Source organism: Bombyx mori, chromosome 5 (assembly GCF_030269925.1).
Source record: "Bombyx mori chromosome 5, ASM3026992v2".
NCBI classification, from domain to species: Eukaryota; Metazoa; Arthropoda; class Insecta; order Lepidoptera; family Bombycidae; genus Bombyx; species Bombyx mori.
In genome coordinates this window covers 18034955-18058087 of record NC_085111.1, presented here as the reverse complement: position 1 = coordinate 18058087, position 23133 = coordinate 18034955, and the positions used below count along the sequence as shown (strand labels likewise).

The following is a 23133-nucleotide window of genomic DNA, read 5'->3' as shown; positions in this document are numbered from 1 at the left end:
CACTAACACTCCAAGGAATTATAATATTATCTTATATAGGACTGACACTAAATATCAAAAGATTTTCATACGCGTTCCTATATGCGCATCTACCTATTGTATCAATAAAACCTATATGCTTACCTAAATGGTGACCACATATAAGCAAAATCGCACAGCCTCAAACCATTATTTAGTAACTCGGTGGGCGCCAATAAAGTACTGCGGCGGCGTGAGCGGGTGGCGACGACGCGGCGAAGGAAGGTTAGTACCTCCCCACTCGATACATTCGGTCAGTTGCTCCGCAGCTCCCGCCGCGAGAAGACGTCGCGTCGCGACACCGACGCTAGCTTTGAAAACGGTCAGATTGTGATATAATTACATAACATTTTAATGATATTTCGATTTAGATTCAGCCGTTTTGTTTTGCATTGTTGGTCTTTACTAGTTGCGCAATTTAGAATGTCAATATTTATTATGATTATTAATGTGGCGTAGAAGCCTTTTATTCAGTTCATAACTTAAAATATGATTTAATCAAAATTGAACTATTACATCTATGAAGATGATAGAAAGCTAATAGATGAAACATTTTAGGGCTGTAAAACTAATTTATGACAGTCGAAAAACTAAGAACAAAATAACTCATATGTCATTATTAATTAGCCATTAATATGCGAAGCTGTCTCAGATGTAACTAGGGACCTTAGAACATCTCAAGGTGGGCGGCGCATTTACGTCATAGATGTCTATGGGCTCCAGAAACCACTTAACACCAGGTGGGCTGTGAGCTCGTCCACCCATCTAAGAAATAAAAAAAATAAAAAAGATAGGAATAAAGAGAGATGCGATTTGTATAAATTAGAAACAATAACTGATGCTAGTGAATGTGTATAGCTACTGACATGAGTTTCGCCACCACATTAACTCAATTTCTAAAGCTACGCATCTTATATTCGAAGAGTTGAGAAAAAATATGTCCGCCACTTCAACGCAAGTGTCTTTAGTGTTGTTCCTTATCTATGCTTCGTCTGTGAGCACCAACTGCACGAAAAATGCTTGAAGATAGGTCTAAGCTCTTATCCTCAAACAATAAAGATGTCTATATTTTAGTCAGGATTTTCCACTTAATCTATGAGTCGCTCTATCAATCAAGTATATATCATATCATAGGTTTTAGTGTAGGTTTTCTGACTTCGTTCTCGATTTCGACGAGTCTATTTTATAATCATTTAGTTAAAAAAACATGTCGCATAATGATCACGGGAATACATTAGAGCCAAGTCAAAATTGAATAAATTGTTAATTAAGCTGATATCCGTGAGCACTCGTGAACACAATTCACGTTAAGTAAATGTAATTTCACAGAACTGAAACCATAGATTATCTTTTGTAGTGCTGAAAAACAGACGGGCTCACAGTTGAGATTTTTTAACAAAACAATTACTGAAGTTTATTGACAAGGCGAACCTCAACACCCACCTCAGACATGAGGTCGAATTCTTATTTGCATGGCACTCGCTTTTAACTCCAGAAGCAACTCACCTATTTCTCTATCTATCTATATCTATCTAGCTATCTACGTCAATCATCTTTGTTGTTACAAAATACTATGTACTTCATATTTATTAAATTGGATCTGAAAACCAAGCATTTATAGTATATCCAGACCGATCCAAGAAGACTGATTCTCAATATTGGCAACATAATTTAAATTAATAGTTTTAGAAGTCTAGATACCAGGACATAAACTCAAAAAAAATATGTTTAGAATTCCAGAGTAAAATTTTCTTAAAAATTTAAAAAATGGTCGCAACCCGAAACTGATTTACTGTTCTAGCCCGCTGCTCCAGAACAACACTCAAGACAGACGGTCGCTAATTCAGATTGCGACTAAAAACTGTACTCACTGTACTTACTATCCAGGCTTTGCTCTTCTATAACTTCTTGTTAGAAAGGTCCGAGTCAAACCTGATATTAAATAATTCGATCTCGCTTCTAGAAGGATTAGGAAAAGGGTGAACTTCTAACGGTTCCGGGCCACGACAACTTCAAAAAAATACTTTTGTCTTAGTAAAATACAGTCCGGTGAGTTATTTTCATGCACCAGCTACCGTCACAGCATATTGGCCAGCCCGCTGAGTTTCTCGCCGAATCTTCTCAGCGATTCGCGATTCTCATCCGGTAGTGGATGCATTCGCGAAGCAGCTGCCCTTGACCTGTTAGGCCTTCGTCGGCAGTTGTGCGCAAATCCCATCCCTCCTGGCTGAGCCCGTACTCTCCCACCTATTCTGGTGAAACTGGCAAGGCATACGGGCCACCAGTAATCCTTCCTTCTTAAAAAAAAGCACGAGTGGTCATGTTTCGATAGAACATAGTAATACACACCTACCAAGCCTAATCTCCTCACTCCCTTAAGGTAGACTGTTAGAGAATGCCTATGGCATTAAGTCCGCCTTTATACTTTCTAGTATAATATAATATAATATAAGCCTTTATTAACAATCAAATTTAAGTTACATTTTTAATACACTTATTATCTAGTTTTATTATTCGACACCGGTTTCTTGATCGTCTTGCTGTACAGCATAGGCCTCCCCAAGGGTTCTCCATAATAATCTATCCTGCGTTTTTCTCATCCAAGTCGTTCCTGCCACTTTTTTGATGTCATCTTCCCATCTACGTTGTAGTAGTAGTATACTACTTTCTAGTATAAGAAGTTATAAATAAATAAATAAATAATAAAATATCCCTTAGACTTCGCTTTCACTACAGATTGATTGTTATCTAGAAAATTGGTCATGCGCTGGGTTCTTTGCTATCGATTTGTCGGACGTCGCGTGACCTATACAATAATTCTCCTTGTGTCACCCAATCTTTGATTTCCTATTAAAGACTCATAAACAAAACGTATTGTCACCTTTTCAGGGGTAGCTGATCCTGTTAATGTAAGCCGGGGATCTTTGTTGAATTGTGTATTCGAGGTTGCGGTGCTTACGGGCTTTGGGAACTTGTTTCAGAGTCTATTAAAAATATTTTAAGTTCCCTGCCTATTTCTGACGTGAAGCAGTAATGCGTTTCGGTTTGAAGGGTGGGGTAGCCGTTGTAACTATACTGAGACCTTAGAACTCATATCTCGAGGTGGGTGGTGGCATTTACATTGTATATGTCTATGGGCTCCAGTAACCACTTAACACCAGGTGGGCTGTGGGCTAGTCCACCCACAGTCTATACAATAAAAAAAAGTCTACTACCCAAATCGTATATACGATACACCGTAATAGCACTATTCTTATTGCGCTGTAATGCTTAATATAACAATCATTGTTAAAACTGGACTGCACTGCTTTAGAAATTTATTTCATTAAAAATGGGACAATGCAGATGCCATCTTGCAGTACAAAGGCACAGAGCCAGGGAGGTCACTATGAGGTACATATGAGGCTATCCGTCTGTTTGTTTCCGTAACAAAATATCTCGTTTTGCCGATGTACTACATAAATAGAAATATAAAAATTAAAGAAAGAAAAAAAGGGGTAAACAGTGCTTACATTTTTTAATTTTACAAAACATCGGGATCTATCTCTTAGCGGCAGTCTTAATATGTCATTTCACAGCACCAAATAATCATAAAATATTTATTTAAAAACCTCAGTCAACAAACTGTTTCAAATCAACCCGAATCTCGTTATGGCCTAATCTAGCAGCGTAAGTTATGATAAAAATAATTAATAGTCTTGCTTGCAGGCCAGATTGTAATAGAATACTAAGATAGGACAGAAAAAACTCAACACCACTCAGTACGACAGGTCAATCTGTTAATGTACCTACAAGTATAGGTACCACCAGTCTGCGCTGAGCTGGCGTGGATCGATCGATCCAGCCGGACGCCAGACATCCCGTTTTGAAACACAACCTGTTTTCAAACCTTGCATTCATAAGTTATTCAATATGAAACTATTTCTACTTACTTACCTATTTCTGAAAAATGCAACCGCACATCATATCTATATATTATTATATCTATTTCAATAAAAATGAATTGCTGTTCGTTAGTCTCGCTAAACCTCGAGAACGGCTGGACCGGTTTGGCTAATTTTGGTCTTGAATTATTTGTGGAGGTCCAGAGAAGGTTTAAAAGGTAGATACAAAAGTTTAGATCTTTGTCATCGATTGAGGCACTACGAAGTCTGCCGGGTCAGCTAGTTTTTTTATAGATATACATATTTCTTCTGTGCGTGTGTATGTCACTGAACTCCTAAACGGCTGGACCGATTTCAATGATTTTTTTGTATGCGTTTGAGTGGCATCCTGGATGGTTTAGATTCACAAAGCAGCCCGGTAGATGGCGCTGCAGTCAGTATCTAGATTATTTATTTTTCCTAGAAATAATTTATATGGCAAAAAAAGTTTGCCGGGTCACATACGGTGCCGAAATTAAATATTAGGAGCCCTTGTTATTATTATATTTCTATCTCGCAAGTCGCGGTCATTTCTTGAACACAAAGGTAAAAGCTATTGCTGGAACGCACATGTAACTTAGCAACGATTAAATGAGAACACATTATACAGTCCCATAATTAATTGGCATATTGTTTTATTACGTTTTTTTTTATTGCTTATATGGGTGGACGAGCTCACAGCCCACCTGATGTTAAGTGGTTACTGGAGCCCATAGACATGTCCAACGTAAATGCGCCACCCATCTTGAGATATAAGTTCTAAGATCTCAGTATAGTTACAACGGCTGCCCCACCCTTCAAACCGAAACGCATTACTGCTTCACGGCAGAAATAGGCGGGGTGGTGGTACCCACCCGCGCGGACTCACAAGAGGTCCTACCACCAGTAATAGGTTTCGGTTCTCATCCCAATATCTTTCAGGATTCGTATAAATTATGCTTCTTTCTTATAACTTTACAACTGGTAGAGTTAGCGTTTTTTGCTTAGAATCCTACGGTTTTGTTCAACTAGGAAACTCGGCGTACCTCGGACACACACTTTATTGTTGAAATATTGATAAAATTGACTGAGCGTCAAATGTTCTGAAATGTAATTATAGGTGGGGTCATCAATAAACCTTACTCACAAACTATAGGTACTCAACTCTAACACTTGCAATAAAATTATTGTAGATTTATATAGTTTTGAAATTCTGATTAAATAAAGGTACCCTCAATGAACTAAAACATTGCGTTTTTTAAATAAAATAATTAAAAAGTTATTGGAAACTCTCGAGAAAAAAATATGAATATTATACCAATATTATTGGTATCTTATAGAAGGTTTTCTTTAGGAGAAACATTCTAGAGTAATAAATTGCTTGATTACTACTGCCTTGAATCAGTTATGACCAAGAAATGCGCTTCCAACAATCACAATGCAGAAAACAGCTGACCATTAACGCTTGCCTAATCAAGTTATTCTGTAGGTATTTTATGCATTAGTTAATAATGGAAATTAAATAAAATTAAAATGTTTAGTTTGACTATCAAATCAGTGTCGATAAAAAGCTATTGAGTTTGGAAAAAAGCGTGAAGGTTTGACGAGTTCTGAAAGGGGAAGCCGGCGGGAACGTGGTCTTGTGGGAGCTTGGGAGTAAGATGGAAAATGAACTCAAGCTTCACAGATACAGGTATGATGTAAAATGTAATATTTGAATATTTTTTTTGTAGTTTTTCACTATCTAAACGCCGCGTCGTTTATACGATTGAATTTAAAACACAATATGATTTATTTAAAAAAAAATTCGAATCAAACGTTTTCTTACTTCTGCGATTTAGGTATACTCCTCACTTACGTTCAAAATCTCCTCTTATTATATTCTTCTTTCTTCTTCTTCTCCACCGCTCCCTCATTGCTGAGGATCGTGACTCCGTTTCAGCTTGTCGACTGTCAGCCTCCATCGGTTCCGGTCAGTTGCCTGGTGTAGTGCAGCGCTAAGTGGTCCGCTGGTTTGCTCGGAGATCTGGTCGGACCAACGTTTGGGGCTCCGGCCTCTAGGACGTTTTCCCTCTACTTTCCCAGTGACCATCAGACGTTCCAAGTTGTCTACACCTCTCTTATTCTATTAATCCTCTTAAATTGCTTCCTAATTCTTTAATTTTAATGATTAATAGATATCAATTAACTATTTGAATTTCATCCAATTTACTCAAATTTAATTTAAACATTTTTGTAACTGTCTGCATTTTAATTTGTATGTATATTATAATTGAAGTGACAGTTATCATATTATTGTACATATGTATGTACCATGTATGTACCTTGGTATCTATTTGCATTTGTTGGAGATGTTCTTAGTACAACGATACAGCTTGTACAAGGGCTGACATAGGTATGTATCTTGTCTCTTTTTTAGAGAGTCATTAAAATCTCAAATTTACCTTAACCTGTAATGCAATGAAAATGGCGGGTCTAATTAACAACTAACTTCGTCTCAATTTACTCAAAGCTTTTAGCCTAAGTTGTGGAACAAGGGAACGAATCACCATTAAATATTAACACGTAATAAGGCTGCTATTCTCCAACCGGCGGGAAATTAGTTAGGTATTTACACAAAGAAAAATATATTTACTTAATTCAAGGTTCCCTTTGTTTGCTTAGAGGTATTGTTTATATAATTATTCTTATTCTGAGTAAGTGCAGTATTGTTTCACAAATAAAGCCTTCATTGTATTGGTTCAACAGGTATGGCAAAATATCGGTATCGTCGCTAATGCCAAATGAATGAATTGTTATTTAAATTTGCTATTCATTTGTGCCCTCAAGTTTTTGAGAGTTACAGACATGATTTTCGGCACTCACACTGTCTATTTACTCGACACAAGTGACAACGGTGCTATTAAAAAAAAAATAGGGTTATGAATTTGTGCCAGTCAGTTTATTTTCTAAGAATTAAAACAAAAATTTTCAACCGTAACTATCGGCTTCTATTAAGAGGAATTCAACTGGTTTCTTAATCGATTATTTGGTTGTTTAACCTTATGAAATTATGATGACCGTATTACAAAAGTGATCACCAGCCAAAAATTTAACGCACCAAAACATCTAGTTACGCATAAAGACTTTGATAAGTTCGTCTAATAAAAATTACATACCTAAAACATAAAATCTACAATGAAATTTTCGTATAAATGTTGGTTATTCAATATGTTTTATACTTATATACGTCTGCACGCCATCTCGCTCAGTTGTCAGTATTGATTTCAGAGGACGGTCTCTCCCTCCCACCAGGGGGAGGGATCTTTCAGCAACCCGATACTAACCTACCTTTAGAATTACAACAATATAGACTTTGTTAATGTCTTGTTTTATTTCTTCTTAAAATCGTATGGATTTATATGACCAGACAATGTTAGGGCCTATTTGGGATAAGTGAGTACTAAACTTCAGAATGATATAAAGGACTATAATTATTTTTAGTGTGCCAGTGTTGCGGATTAAATAATATCAAAACAATGACGCTTTAACAACGGCGGTTCCTTGCTCGTCAAATTGCGATCGACTCCCACCATAATTTTTTAAGTTCCCGATATTTTCATCTAATGGGTTTTTCTTCAAGTCGAAGTTACTAGTACGAACACAATTAGATGAAAAATTTAGAGTGTTTTCGTTAGCATAGCCAAGGTCACCCTGCCTTTGCTGACTGGATTACTGATTTGATTAATGATATTCATCAAACCCCATGTTCATTCACATTTTTTTAGCATTCACCATTTTATGAAACAGAAAACAAGCTTATCTCTGCAGTCTTGTTTTCTTAGTGGTAATCTAATGAAATATTTGGTGTAATAATGGCGTCATTCAACTTCTTAGACTGAATTAGAGCGTGTTCGGAATAAATTATTCTTACAAAATGCTGCAAATCAAAACGCAAAATCGCAAAACATATCGAGACTATAAGCGAAGTGAAATGGAAAATCCGATTCATTTACCAGATTTCCGCAACAGCTGCTTTGCAACTTTAGGGTTGACAAAACTAGGAACCACTAAAAGAAATATTTAAAACTTCTTAAATGAAGTTACGTGATAGTTAGTACTTTTTAAACACGTTAAGACTGAAACGTGCGCTGTTGAAAACAGGAAAAATCAGTAAAGCCAATATGGGAATTCCGTGTCACCAACATTAGGCTATTAATGAAGGAATTACCTGAACACTTTTCAATACCATTCACGTTAAGTATAACATAACCATACAAATCTTTAAAAAAACAATTGTGCACCGCCAGCCTAGAGTCTATAAGAAATAACTTAAAACAATTGTTAAATAAAATAACAAGAGTTGAAAATGAAAACATTTAACAGCCCTACAAGTCGACTGGAGAACGAAATTAAATTCCCCCCATGCTAGCAGCCAATCTGAACTTCATTACGCCACATCAGAAATCTTACGATGATATTATTTTAGGGAAATACGAGAATTGTAGTAGATTGGTAAACAGTGCTTTTTCGGCGCAGAGCAGCCCTAAAATAAATTAAATTCATTGTTCTATTCAAAGATGTGAGGGAATCACTCCTGAGACTGAAGGAGTAAAATTTAATTTTACCTTAATTTGAATTGAAAACAAGACTCCTTTGTCGAGTCGGGTACGAATAATTCAGTGACGTAAGCTTCAGTAAAGCCGCAATGTTTGACGTACAAAAGTCAAGAATCATCAACCACATTAGATCAATTTTATTTAGTAGCAACTCCCGGCGTGCAAACCCTGCCTATTTCTGCCGTGAAGCAGTAATGCGTTTGGGCTGCCCTTGCACTGTGGAAGTTGAGACCTTAAAACTCATGTCTCAGGATGGGAGGCGGCAATTTGGTTTGTGTCAACTTTGGTCGAGCTCAAGGCCCACTTAACATCAGGCGGGCTGTGAGCTCGTCCACTCCACTAAGCAATAAAAAAAAGCGTGAAGGGAATGCCCAAAAGTGCCATTTTTGTTTGTGAAGGTCTAATTTAGATGGTGTTTGATAGATTTGGTTAAGAACAAAAAACTCCTCAGTAAATAAATGCTAAATTAAACTCGTAAAGAATCAGGAGTACTTAATTCACTTGATAACGGGTTATGCAATATTATAAAATCAGTTAAATTTCGAAACCCAACTACCGAAACTGATAGGTTATCTCGAAAATATCTTCAATATCTCGACTTGGCTTAAGTAAACTATCAAAGCACGTTTATGTAGTAAAGATAATTTATAAAATTATTGATTACGTAAAAACGGCACGATATCGGATTGTATTTTTAATTTAAAATAGTTAATGTTCTTTTAATAAAATACAAAGAGGCTAATAAAAAAGACTAGCTGAGTTTGTTTCGCCAGACCACAGCTTTTGAAGATGTCACCATGTCGTGGCCTAAAAGATAAGACGTCCGGTGCGTTCACGATGCACCGGTGTTCGAATCCCGCAGGCAGGTACCAATTTTTCCAATGTAATACGTACTTAACAAATCTTCACGATTTACTTCCAGGGTGAAGGAATAACGTCGTGTAATAAAAATCGAAACCACAAAATTATAATTTTCGTAATTACTGATGGTGGGATGTTTTGTGAGTCCGCACGGGTAGGTACCGCCACCCTGCTTATTTCTGCCGTGAAGCAGTAATGAGTTTCAGTTGAAGAGCGGGGCAGCCGTTTTACTATTAAAAGTGAGACCCTTACAACACATGTCTCAAGGTGGGTGGCGGCATTTACGTTGTAGATGTCTATGGGCTCCGGTAACCGCTTAACACCAGGTGGGCCGTTAGCTCGTCCACCCAACTAAGCAATAAAAAATAAATAAGAAATAAGGCTTTTTTTGCATCCTTAGAAGAGATGTTATCCTAAGTCCTTTAAAGCTCCTGTACTATGTTTTGATGACATGTAATTCGTCAAAGTAAAATAGATGACATAAAATTTACAATACACCGACAATATATTTTAAATTGTAGCAGTCATGTTTTAGTAATAATACCTTCTCACTGAAAATAATCCTGTCGCATAATTTCTGGGAGTTTCTGTTCAAATCACAAACCTGGTCACATCCGGCTCGAAGTGAGTCGTGTCGTTAGATAACTTGGTTACTGTCACCAACTCGACGAGACGAGTTTACTTATTCGCGCGGAAAGTATGGGGAGGGGTGTGATGACTTAATTTCGTGAATTCAAATTTAAAAATATTTTGTATTCGTTTGGGTAGGCTTTTACTGTTTGTCGTAATTTTTGTGCATCTTTCAGGTTACCATTTATAGTGTATACTAGGATATGCTCTCGTAAACGAAGACGCTTTATTGCGCATTGGCCCATGACCGTTTAATTGATAATTCTAAACAAAATCAATTGATAAAATAATATGTGTCCGCGCCAGTACTTCACGTACAAGCGTGGGGCAGCCGTTGTAACTATACTTGAGACCTTAGAACTTATATCTCAAGGTGGGTGGCGCATTTACGTTGTAGATGTCTATGGGCTCCAGTAACCACTTAACACCAGGTGGGCTGTGAGCTCGTCCACCCATCTAAGCAATAAAAAAAAAAAGCGGGGACTACGAGGTCTGCGGGGGGGTCCAACCACCACCACGGCATCGACGACTCGAGCGGCGAGGGCCGAACACACACAGCGACACAGAACACTACTGGAACGATATAGAATCGCACGCGCGACTCGCGGCTAATATTGCATTATACTTTATATACAGTCCACCTTACAATAAAACCTCAAGAACAATAAACCTTTATTTTACTGAGCTATCGAACAATGTGATCAATCTTTTTTTATTGTACGCATATGAAAATATAATTTTTATTGTGACAGGGTTGAAAATAGGTTGACAGTAACGAGGCGTATGCCAACGACCTTCACTGTGCGACTATTTGGACATTCGCATACCAGAACAATTTCCTCGTATACCTAAGTACAGCTTTGGTTGATTGACCCTGCACTAGACAATAGTCTACTTAAGTATTCATGGGGATAGGGGCACACAACCCCTAACACCCTTAAGTACATGCGTACGTAAAATAGCGTTATCCACTGCTCATTTACCTTGTTCTTCCCTCTAAATTAGCTAATGGTAAAGTACACAGTCCGCCCAAGTAGGTACTACAAACTAGGTCGCATTTGTGCATTATCGTCTAGAAAATAGTATATATGCTACTGGTATTTCAAAACTATTGAGTCTCCCTCCTCGCGTTTCAATGCCTTTGATTTATTTTGCCTGTGAGATTTGTAAACCTCTTAGCACCGTGTTACTCATTGCTCATATGATAGAAAAACAGTATAACACAACTCTACTTGTTGCTTTCGGTGGCGGATGCCTATTTTCTTCCCGACTGTTCTCGTTGATCAGATATCGATCTATGCGCAAGTCTGCATTTCACTCGTTTAGTTTGGATGCGCTCTGCACTAAGGCGGAGCCACACAGAATGCCCGGGCCGTTTCAAAAGTCAAAACGGGAACAAAATTTTGGCTTAAAGTAAATTTAAAAAATTGTACATATAATTGATTCGTCATAAATAATACAAATCATTCTTTCTTCGTCGTCTGATCGCGATAGCTTATAATGTATGATAGGCAAAGCTTTTTCTAACGGTAATGGGATATCAATATGATGTCAATTACATATATGAGACATATCGTAAGATCCCAATGTCCTGCGACAGTGGCATGTCAATATGCCATGGTGGGAACAGGCCAAATAGTCCATTATCTATTTTATTGACGGGGAATCCAATCTAATTTAGTTAAATTTTGACTTCCTAGAGTAGTTTGGATGTAAAATAATGAGCCAATTAAAACTGTGAAAATCGCCTAATGTTTGGAGTATGGAGAACAATATTTAAATGTTATAGTGTCGAAGTCTCTTCTGAAATATAATATTCTAAGCCTTTAAGAACAAATATGTATTTTGATTATTTATGTTTTCTTCTTATACCCATATTAGTTTAAAGGAATGTTTTCATAATTTATATGTAATTTGCAAGAAGTAGGTTACAAAACGCCCCTTCTTTCTTTCAATATTTATGTTGGCTGCGCCCTTGGCCCATTTTCTTTGACCCATTTTGTTATTGAAACCTTGCGAGCATCTGTGCCATCGGGATCCTTAATGGTTTTATTATGGAAGGTTGCAGAGCAGATGTTTTTTTACGACAAATCCAAAGGACTTAAATGATTTCAACCGTCTATAAATACATCTGAGGATGTGTTTATTTGTTTCCTCAATGCTCCTATAAACTAATAAGCTCATTGTGTTTCGCGAAAAGAATGTTTGATGTCCCTTAACAGTTCGCTTGTTTTAGGATGGTATTTTTGTTGAAAATGATTTTATGAATTGTAAATTATTTGATGTTGAATAGAACACTTACGTATCAATTAGAACACAAAATTTGCAAAGACAGTCGAATCTTTTGTCGCGTATCTCTTCCCTAACGTACACTGGCAGTTTAGTTCGCGGTTCAACTTTATTAACTAAAAGCTGGCCTTAAAACCGGGAACTTTGTGAATAAATGATCGGGGTAGTGAACATATGGAAACTCAAATTTCGCCCTACATCTTTGAGGTGTAAGAGATCATCATTCTATGGCATTAGCGGTATTATTCTGCTCGGCCGTTTCATATACTGGTGGTAGGACCTCTTGTGAGTCCGTACGGGTAGATACCATCACCCTGCCTATTTCTGCCGTGAAGCAGTAATGCGTTTCGGTTTGAAGGGTGGAGCAGCCGTAGTAACTATACTGAGACCTTAGAACTTATATTTCAAGGTGGTTGGCGCATTTACGTTGTAGATGTCTATGGGCTCCAGTAACCACTTAACACCAGGTGACCTGCGAGTTCGTCCACCCATCTAAGTATTACAAAAAAATAAAAAAAATCGCCAAAGATGATTTTCAGCATTTTACAGCTTACCAATAACATCCTAACATACTGCACTATGTATTGTTACATTTCTACCCTATATTTACTACTTTATAGCCTGCCCATACTTTTGTTTTCTTAAATGTAATTATTTATCAATAAAAAACACATAACTTGGGATTATTTCCAGGACAACACTACCAGTGGCCCAATTCAGCCGAGGAGACTTCTCGCTCTGGTCGGTGCTAAAAAACTGCGTCGGCAAAGAGTTATCCAAGATCACGATGCCGGTGGTATTTAATGAGCCTCTGTCGTTCTTGCAACGGATGCTGGAGTACTTGGAGTACGCGCATCTGCTGCGGATGGCTTCGGAACAGACCGATCCTGTGGCTAGGATGGAGCATATAGCAGGTACAAGGCTTTTCTATGACATCCTTTACTCTTCAGTTGAGTCTTGTTAAGTGAGTTCAAGATTTTGCTCTCAGAGGCTACATAGGTCGGGTAGATTGTATTGGTATTGTCTAATTATAATTGTAATGTATTATTTCTGTTTTGACTTATTTCATATTTATGTTTGTCATATTTATCTACTTAAATTAGGATATGAATGATTGTGAACATTCTTTATTCAAAAACGTGTAGACGACTTAGTAATCTTAGTAACCTTAATCTTATGGTTAGACTACCTGTACCTGTCCACTTCGCTCGGAATTTAAAATTAGCATTATTATTTCTCACCCCCACAAAGATTCTCATCATTAACGCCCCCGCAACTGGTGTAGGGAGTCCATTAAGTACATGTATTTTCTACATGGATACCAAGTTTCAAGTCAATCGGATGCATGGTTCAGTAGTTATAACGGAACATCCTTAAAAACCACTGTAGATTTATACATATATTAGTATATATGGTTAGATTTGAGGTGGCCGTCTCCATTCGCATAAAATCTATCTTAAGCTTCAAACTGGAAAATTCTATGATGATCCATGCACACACCCAAGTACATCCTACCAATAACATCAGTGATGTATCTTAAATTCTAGCGTTTGCCGTAAGTGCTCTGGCTTCAAACTGGGAACGTCTCGGCAAGCCGTTCAATCCTCTCCTGGGAGAGACATACGAACTTGAGCGTCCAGAGTTCAGAGCTGTCTGTGAACAGGTCAGCTAATATCATTGTAACAATATAATCCACTGAAAGTAATAATAACTGAAGCATATAATGTAGACTTGTAGACGGTTTGAAGGGTGGGGCAGCCGTTGTAACTAGACTTTAGACCTTAGAACTTATATCTCAAGGAGGGTGGCGCATTTATGTTGTGGATTTCTATGGGTTCCAGTAACCACTTAACACCAGATGGGCTATGATCTTCTTCTTAGTTTTTTTCTTCTTAGATGGGCGGTTGAGCTTACGGCCTACCTGGTATTAATTGGTTAACGGAACCCATAGACATCTACGACGTAAATGCCACCACCAACCTTGAGGCCTGAGTTCTAAGGTCTCACTTTTAACAGTACAACGGCTGCCCCACCTTTTAAACCGAAACGCATTACTGCTTCACTGCAGAAATAGGCAGGGTGTTGGTACCTACCACAAGACGTCCTACCATGAGTAATAATTATTTTGAAGCCTAATAATTTTTGAATGTGCATTATTTACATTTGAAGCCCGCACAGATACGTACTACTAACCTTAGATCGATTATAGTTTATGGGGCTTTCGTTACACCATATAAACAGTACTCAGAACTCATATCCCAAAGCGGATAGACGGAATTTAAATGACGATATCTATTGTAGCAGTTGTTTTAATTAAATCAACCAATAATACTTTTTGTACTATTTGGGTTGAATGATGGGTTCGCCAATCTGGAGAAATGTTGAAGGTGTCGGCAAATTGGCTAGTTTGTGACAATGGTTCCGTTGTTTTTCGCTTTAGGTGTCTCACCACCCTCCAGTGTCAGCGTTCCACGCGGACAGCCAGCATTTCGTATTCCACGGCTCTGTTCATCCGAAACTGAAGTTCTGCGGGAAGAGTGTCGAGATTCAACCAAAAGGACACGTCACTGTTGAATTGCCGAGGTAAAATTAAATCGATTAAAATATGGCGTTTCGGTTTGAAGCCGTTGTAACTATACTGAGACCTTAGAACTCATAAAATATCTCAAAGTGGCTGGCGGCATTTACATTGTAGATGTCTATGGGCTCCGATAACCACTTAATACCAGGTGAGCTGTGATCTTGTTCACCCATCTACGCAATATAAAAATCATTTAGGTCGTATCTAGGTAATTTTACTTATTGTTAAAAAAGAAACCGTTGTCAACAAACTAAATGGGAATATCAACAATACAGTTGATGTTAATTAAATATTCATTATAATGATAATTCGAAAACCATTAGTCAGATCTTAATTAAATTTAAATGGAAGTATCAGAAATACTAGCTTTTAAATAAAAAAGAATCGTCAACCTAGATTCCGTCGTTCACCTAGATTTTTTTGTGCAGAATATAAATAACAAATACAGTCGCAATGAGGACCCCCTCCGTCGGTTGATGATCAATGGTGTTCTGATATTTCAGCGTTTTTTTTTTAAATTAAAATCCTGCTTATACTTTTTATGAACCATCTGAGGTTGAGCGGTTGATAAGCGGGTGACCGGAGATAATTTAGATGCCGCTGCCGATTTAGATTTAGGAGTAGTATCTCAATTGTATTGGTTAACTTGATGAACTATTATCGTACCATTCAAACGGCAGCAACAGATAGAATTATGAATGGTTTCTATTCCAGCTATCATTATACCTACTACTTAGCCTATGTCATATCCTCTAGTAGTCTTAATTGTTGAGGGTTAAGCAGTACGATTTTGGATACGATGTTGTCACCAAAATGCCGCACGTAGGTACCATTTCAGAAACGTGTGCGCGTTAAGGTATAGCGACGGATTGAGGATCTTCCACCGAGCGAGTGATATTGCTCGGTAGACCGACGGGTTGACTGTTATTGTTCGGAACTTGTAGATATATATGCAAGCTTTTCTTGAAAATGTCATAAGCGAGATTCAGGTACCTGTCAAATATCGTGTGTTGTATGATAGCTACCGCCACAGTACGAGATTAATAGCCAGACAGACTGTTATCTATATATTAATACGTGAAAGAAAAAAAATGCACAATGCTAATTTTTTTTAAATAATGCATAAAAGATACATTAAATCTACACACACTACCATGTATTTGACGCACACACGCATGCATACTATGTATTTATGGTCAAACTTTTGTTCTTGACGTCTATGGTCAATTTGAGAATAGACTAAATATTGTTTGTCTTTATTAATATTTTTCTAAAGTGTAGTCTTGGCGAAATTTGTAATTTATGAATGTCTGAAAATAGAATCATAATAGTGTACAAGCTTACAATTTCAATTAATTATAGTCGAATTTCGACTACTGCGGGACCACTAGTTAATTTTAATATTCTTTGAGGAATACCTATCCTCTATCTCTTTTGAAGACATTTATATAAATTATTTGTTGGAAATAAAGAAATATACAATGACTTCAGATTACCTAAACTGTCGTTTAATTAATCACAGGTGGGGTGAGGCATACACATGGAGCAATGTAAACTGCGTGGTCCACAATGTGATTGTGGGCAAGCTATGGATCGAGCAGTACGGGGCTATGGAGGTCACCTGCCACGGAGGGTCTGGTCTGAAGGCTAACCTAGTGTTCAAGCCAGCCGGATTCAATAACAGGGACCTGCATCGGGTCGACGGATTCATTACAGATTCTAGGTAAGTTAATGGAGCTTTGGGTATCATCAAATTCTGGTATGAAACAGTTTCAAGATTTCAAAGTGTGTGGATTTGATCGTCCTTAGTAAATAAGCTATGGCACGGCCGAACTAACAGCACTCCTGAGGTCCATGTAACGTGACGTCGACCACTTGATTTTTACTACCTAAGCTTGTGGCCTTGAGAGGCTATGCCAGCGTAACCGGGCGAGTAGGTGAGCTCACGGGGCTCTAACCTGACGACGTTGCTAACACTAGCCTTAGCGAGCGCAGTGCTTCGCAGAATCTACCACCGGATCGGGAACGCGACCCACTGAGAAGATCTGGCGAGAAACTCAGTAGGCTCGACCGCTTGCACTATAGGAACGGCAACATGAACTGAAGCTTTGGGTTTGGGTTGACTGTTGCAACAGAGACCGCACAACTCAAATCTCGAGGTGGGTGGCGGCATTTACTTTGTAGATGTCTATGGCCTCCGGTTACCACTGGGTGGGCGTTAGCTCGTCCATCCATATAAGAATTAAAAAATCATTATTCAATTTGGACGTTTTCACAGCAAACGTCGTCTCCGGTTCTTGTACGGCAAATGGACGGAGTACATCAAGTGTTGCAGCGCGGCAGCCCACGAGCAGTGGTCCAGGGAGCGCGGAGACGAGGGTCCTGCCCACACCACTCCTTCGCATACTCCCAAAAAAGTCCTCGCCAAACTGAACAGCTTCAAAGTGGGCGCTTTGCGATCCATGTCCATACAAGAGGTGAGAACGGGATTCAATACGAAAACAATCTCTCATTGAATTTTTACATTTGTAAATATACCAACAGTTTGAATAATAAGGGCGTTGTGAAAGCAAAACTGGACTTGTAATCTCGAACATACATCTGTTGAATTAATACCTGACTCGTGAAAGTTGTCAAAGTCTGAAATTGTAATTGTAAATTGGTTTCAAGGTTTCTGGAAATTCTGTATTAAATCAGAGACATGCAAGATAAGTGTTTCATCAATGAGCTTGTGATAGCATTCTTGTTGCTAAGCTTTTAATAAAAAAAAATGTTTACAACCATGGTTAGCCGTGCTTACGTTACCAACTATTTGAAACCATCACTATTACAGTTTAATATCGAAATCCCTCGACGTACTTAAGATCATAGAAATTTCTTTCTGCAAATTTATTTTTATTGAAATTGGAAACTATCTCCTCGTCAATGAAAACGTTACTGAGCTCTAAAGCGCATTCAGGTCTGGAGAGTTTCGTGTTATCATTAACATCCTCTATTCCACACAACAGCCTGAAGAACCGGATCCGAATGCGGAAGAAGTTCCGAAGCCGGATGACTCTTTCAACATCGACATCCCAGGGTCAGTCACGCTTTGGGAAGCCAGGTCTCGACCGCCTAATAGTGCTCAGGTATTGGGTATTGTTTATTTGGGATACTTATCCTATCAAGCTTGTTGATTTTGTTGTTGAGATTTCTAGTTGAATTTTTTAAGCTATTGCATAGTTTTTATCGCGGGATTTGAACGCGGCGACCGAATCAAGAAATTCCGTAACGAAAATAAAACCTAACACCCCCACTCCGTCTACCATGTAGCTCGCGTTCAACACATTCACACGTTGCGCTTGTGTAGTGTTTGTGAAAAAGCGCGCGGCGTGACGTCGCGGCGTCGCGGCATCGCACAGCATGCGCATCATGAAAAGTCTGCCCATTTCTCTCTCGCGCGGTCTAGCTTATGAGTGTGAAGGGGACAGTTAATGTTTTACTTTTATTAATGTTTATAGATATAGCGTGGTCTTATTTTATTATTGTTTTAATATTAAATTATTATTGTCTAATTATAATCGCATAAGTTGATAAAAAATGCTATGCAATAGTTTTACCGCGGCAGTTCCCGAGAGCCACACGTATATTTTTTTCCAAAGGAACATAACACTATAACATAACACATATGGTATATACATATGTTATTTTATTAACATGTTTCATGTTTATCGCACAGGATTCTATTGAAATAATAAGTATCGTTGAAATTTTTAAGCAGCATGCATAAATACACCAACTGAAGTTAAGTGTATGTGTGTTAAGAGTTTCAGAAAACTTACAAACAAAAAATACCAGTCACATATTTATTTGTCTATGTGTAATGGTACAGCTAGAAAAGGGTGATCTGTTCAGTTTTCAGGATCTAATACAAAATATTTACACAAAATATGAGATCTCGTCTCACCAAAACCGTATATTTGGTGATAGAGCGTGATGGGATTCTTATTATTATAAAAAAAATCGGTTGTCTGTAAAGTCGGTTTACTGACGATAGTTGAACGTGACAACGTCAAAAGAAAATACAGATGGAATGGTTTCATTTATAAACCTAAGAGATAGATAGATAGATATGGTTTCATTTTTCAATTATCGCAATTATCGTTGCTATAAACAATTGACACCACATTCACTTTTCATTAAACTTCATACTTGACGAAAACATGTAAATGTATTATTGTATAGCAGCTGTCCACGCGGATGCATCGCTCACTCAAGTAGGAGAGAGACAGATGTCGAACGCTGCCGAACGCTGAGGCCGATTGTGCCTCTTTGTCGCTCGTTGCGCGCTCTCGCTTGCACTTCAAGCCTTAAATGGAACGCCTCATGAGTCATGTTTTTTCGTGCGTGCAGCCGGCTCCATCGAATTATAAAACGTTGTCACGTCAAAAATATGGTTTGTTACAGTACTATCAGTTCACTGAGTTCGCAATGTCCCTAAACGAGCTAGAGCCCGGGATGAAGGGTCAGCTTTGCCCGACCGACAGCCGTCTCAGACCTGATATCAGGTTGCTGGAGCAGGGCGACATTGACGCGGCAGCTGCGGAGAAAACCAGGCTTGAAGAGAAACAGAGGACTGCGAGGAAGATCCTCAAGAAATCTGCTGATGGTTGGCAACCTAGGTACGGATAATCAAGAAGCAACATCAAATGAGCTGTAGGATGTCTACCACTTAGTTAGCGCCGAGGATGTAATTCAACATCTAGGAGTATTTGTACCTCCTTCCCAGCTATCCCAGTATCCCAGCTATTTGTACCTCCTTCTACTGCGACCATGATCCGGTTTTATAAGACTGATAGTCTCTAAATGATGTCTATGGATGGATACCACAAAAATAGCCTTTAGTAAAAAAAAATTGTAGCTTAGATGGGTGGACGAGCTCACAGCCCACCTGGTGTTAAGTGGTTACTGGAGCCCATAGACATTTGCAACGTAAATGCGCCCCCACTTTGAAATATAAGTTCTAAGGTCTCAGCATAGTTACAACGACTGCCCCACCCTTCTAATCGAAACGCATTACTGCTTCACGGCAGAAATAGGCGAGGTGGTGGTACCTACCCGTGCGGACTCACATGAGGTCCTACCACCAGTAATTACGCAAATTATAATTTTGCGGGTTTGATTTTTATTACACGATGTTATTCCTTCACCGTAGAAGTAGGTCAATCGTGAACATTTGTTAAGTACGTATTTCAGTACAAAAATTGGTACCCGCCGGCCGGATTCGAACACTGTTGCATCGCTACATACGAATGCACCGGACGTCTTATCCTTTAGGCCACGACGACTTCAAGTAATTATAATATAATTATAGTCAAATTTCGACCACTGCAGGACCACTAGTTATATATTAAAATTAATGTGTGAACAGCGTTATTCAAATTATGATCTCATTACAGCAACTGTACTCGTTAGCATAACTAGAGATTAAATGAGCTTGTCAGACGAATAAGAGCCTTTCTAATGTTAAATAATACTCCATTTCCAGGTGGTTCAGCCAAGGCACGAATCCGTACACGAAGCAAGAAGACTGGCTCTACAACGGTGGATATTGGGATCGCAATTATCAACATTTGAAGGATGTTGATATATTCTGAATGTAATCAATTATTTTATTACATACATGTAACCCTGTCATACAAGGACTGACCGGCCGCTTATACGGTACACCGTATGCTTGTAACTAACCTATTAACCGAATTCAAAAAAGGAGGACGTTCTCTGTTCGGAGCCAAGGTTCTTTTATTATTTGCTATATTTCGCATCCAGACCTTGAAATATTCGTCTAAATCTGGATTTTCTATCACTCCAATGATTATACCAGTGATCAGTATTGCTCGAAATAACTTCAAGTATATTGCTGACCTCAGTAAAAGCGTTCGACCAATTGTCCCCGTGAAGACCTCAAGGACATATTCGATTTAAAATGGCATGACACTTGTGGACCTTGGTATATATTTACTGCACAGACTTTTCTGCAAGTCATATAAGCGAACGTGTTGTTCGCATGTCTCATTATACTAACAATTCACGGTCTGCATGATTCCGCTTATATTATTTCTTTGTTCAGCTGACAGCAGCTAATAAAGATTGATTTTTTTCACCTGTTCCAAAAGATATTGTACCGCATACGAAGAATAAAAAAAATTCGTTCTAGTAGATTCTGATAAACATTAAATCCATGAAAATAATAAGATAGATAATATGGAGAAAATTAATTCTTAGAAGACGAAAAGATCATTGTTTCTCCCTGTGTGACAGGTTTATAAATCACTGCTTTTCACTGTGTTTTGTAAGCAGTATCGGTGTCAGAAGTAAGCTGTTAATGGGCAATTTTGTTAAATGTAACAATGTGATCTCTTCTAGAAGTGTGTTTGTGGATAAATGTATTAGGGGTAAAGTTAACTAAACAAAAATTTACAAATTAGACTTCTGACGATATCTTCTTGATGGATCTTTCCATTGAAATAATTCGAAGACTTTTTTTATTAATTTGCTAAAGTGACAGCTCACTAAATCATTTCTTCTAGAAGTGTTTAATAAAATATGTATACAGAGGTATACCAACTATGTTTTGCATTCACAATGACAAGAAACAATGTGATACCTAATCATAAAATAAGTACAATTAATAAATCTAAATAAACATGATATCTATGTTACTTAACAAAAGTGTTAAATATTTTGGAAATTTTGTATTTCCGTACTTTTCTTACCTTTATGCTACGGTCATAATGTTCACCTGTAAATTAATAAGTAGCTTGCATGTATATATTATACTAGTAAAACTTTTTTTAAGAACAAGAATTTGAAGATGAATCTGACTTATTAAAAGTTATAGAATTATTATTATTGTTAGAGTTGAGAGACCAACGTGGGCATGTGACTACCATCTGTGTGCTTAGGGCGAGTTTTTTAACGCTCTCGAGAGCGTAAAAGTAAACTCTCGATAGCGTAAAAGTAAACTCTCGATAGCGTAAAAGTAAACTCTCGATAGCGTAAAAGTAAACTCTCGATAGCGTAAAAGTGAAATATGCATTTGGAACAGCACCCCTAGCGACAAACGTAGGCAAACGTTCCAAGTCCATACAAATTTGAGTTAACTTTAACGCTATCGAGAACGTTAAAAAACTCGAACTAAACACACTGGTGCGAGTCTGACGAAACGTGGAGTGACAATCTCGATAAACGCAACTGCTGATATATTTGGCACGGAGTGCAATGTGCAATTTACTTGTTTCACAGCTCGCAGTGATAAAATCTCGCCAGGAGAGTAAGTGAGAGACTCATCCGCATTTAGAAGTCTTTGTGGCATATATATTATATATGAGTCGTCTATTATCAAAGGTGGCAATCTGTACATTTGGACAAAAAAATTTTATTGATATGTCAATACAGATTGATTTGAATATAATCGTCTCCTTCAAAGAATACGGTTCAAAACCTGCATTAAATAAAGGTTAATAGTTAACCTGTTATTTATCTAAGATGTCGTTCCGAAGAGTTTTGTGACTGCCAATGGAATACAAAGTCAATAATTCGTTTTTCTGATTTACCAATCATTGTCCAAAAGTCAGATTGCCAGCTTTGATAATAGTCGACTCATATATCGAGCGACCCATTTGTATAAATTAAATATTTACTTGACACGTGTGACTTCGTGTGACTTCACGAATGACTTCCACGCTGAAGGAATAATATTATGTTATAAAAATAAAACCCGCAAACAACAAAATTTGCGTAATTACTGGTGGTGCATTATATTAAGCGGTTGGGACATGGACTGGGTCACGTCTCAAGGTGATTGGCGGTTTTCATGTTGTGGTGTTTATGGGCTGCGGGAACTACTTAGCACGAGCTAGGACGTGAACTCGTTCATCACTCTATGGAATAAAAAATAATTAATTGACCTTAATGGTAAGGTCAAGTATTTATTTAACAGTATAGTAACTTCGATTTACGAGAATAAAATCAAAGATTAAAAAGAAGAAGAAAGAAAGTATGTATATTTAAATATGTTCAAAAATTAAAATATATTTACTATTTTTCTTAAGATTAATTAGAGTTACTCACTCATACTGGCTTTACTGCTAGTATTTTTAATTTTTTTTTATTGAAACAAACATGAGGAAGTATTTTACCAGTTTTTTTTGTTTCGACACGAATTTATTTTTAATGGCAATCCTCGTTACGATAATATTTTTTATTGAATATT

At 37.8% G+C, this 23133-nt stretch overlaps 1 protein-coding gene across 2 annotated transcripts; it reads left to right on the top strand.

Moving 5' to 3' along the window:
• Positions 1 to 289: 289 nt before the first annotated feature.
• LOC134198672 (oxysterol-binding protein-related protein 2-like) lies at positions 290 to 22653 on the top strand. 2 transcript variants are annotated; one of them, XM_012688422.4, is made up of 10 exons: positions 290 to 340; positions 5462 to 5613; positions 12992 to 13212; positions 13846 to 13961; positions 14739 to 14881; positions 16402 to 16602; positions 17158 to 17356; positions 17888 to 18007; positions 19326 to 19540; positions 20407 to 22653. In XM_012688422.4, exons 2-10 carry the CDS (start codon positions 5582 to 5584, stop codon positions 20513 to 20515), a joined length of 1356 nt encoding a protein of 451 aa, XP_012543876.1. In that variant the 5' UTR covers positions 290 to 340; positions 5462 to 5581; the 3' UTR covers positions 20516 to 22653. The 2 variants fall into 2 exon arrangements, with proteins under 2 accessions (XP_012543876.1, XP_021202127.1); XM_021346452.3 differs by lacking the exon at positions 290 to 340 and having other exon boundaries at positions 5421 to 5613.
• Positions 22654 to 23133: the final 480 nt, after the last annotated feature.

Excerpts from the sequence above, each read along its gene's own strand:
- LOC134198672 (XM_012688422.4), top strand. The coding sequence starts at position 5,582 with ATGGAAAATGAACTCAAGCTTCACAGATACAG. Across the intron at positions 17,357-17,887 it reads GATCCATGTCCATACAAGAG|CCTGAAGAACCGGATCCGAA; the intron begins GTGAGAACGGGA and ends TCCACACAACAG. Across the intron at positions 18,008-19,325 it reads GACCGCCTAATAGTGCTCAG|TACTATCAGTTCACTGAGTT; the intron begins GTATTGGGTATT and ends GGTTTGTTACAG.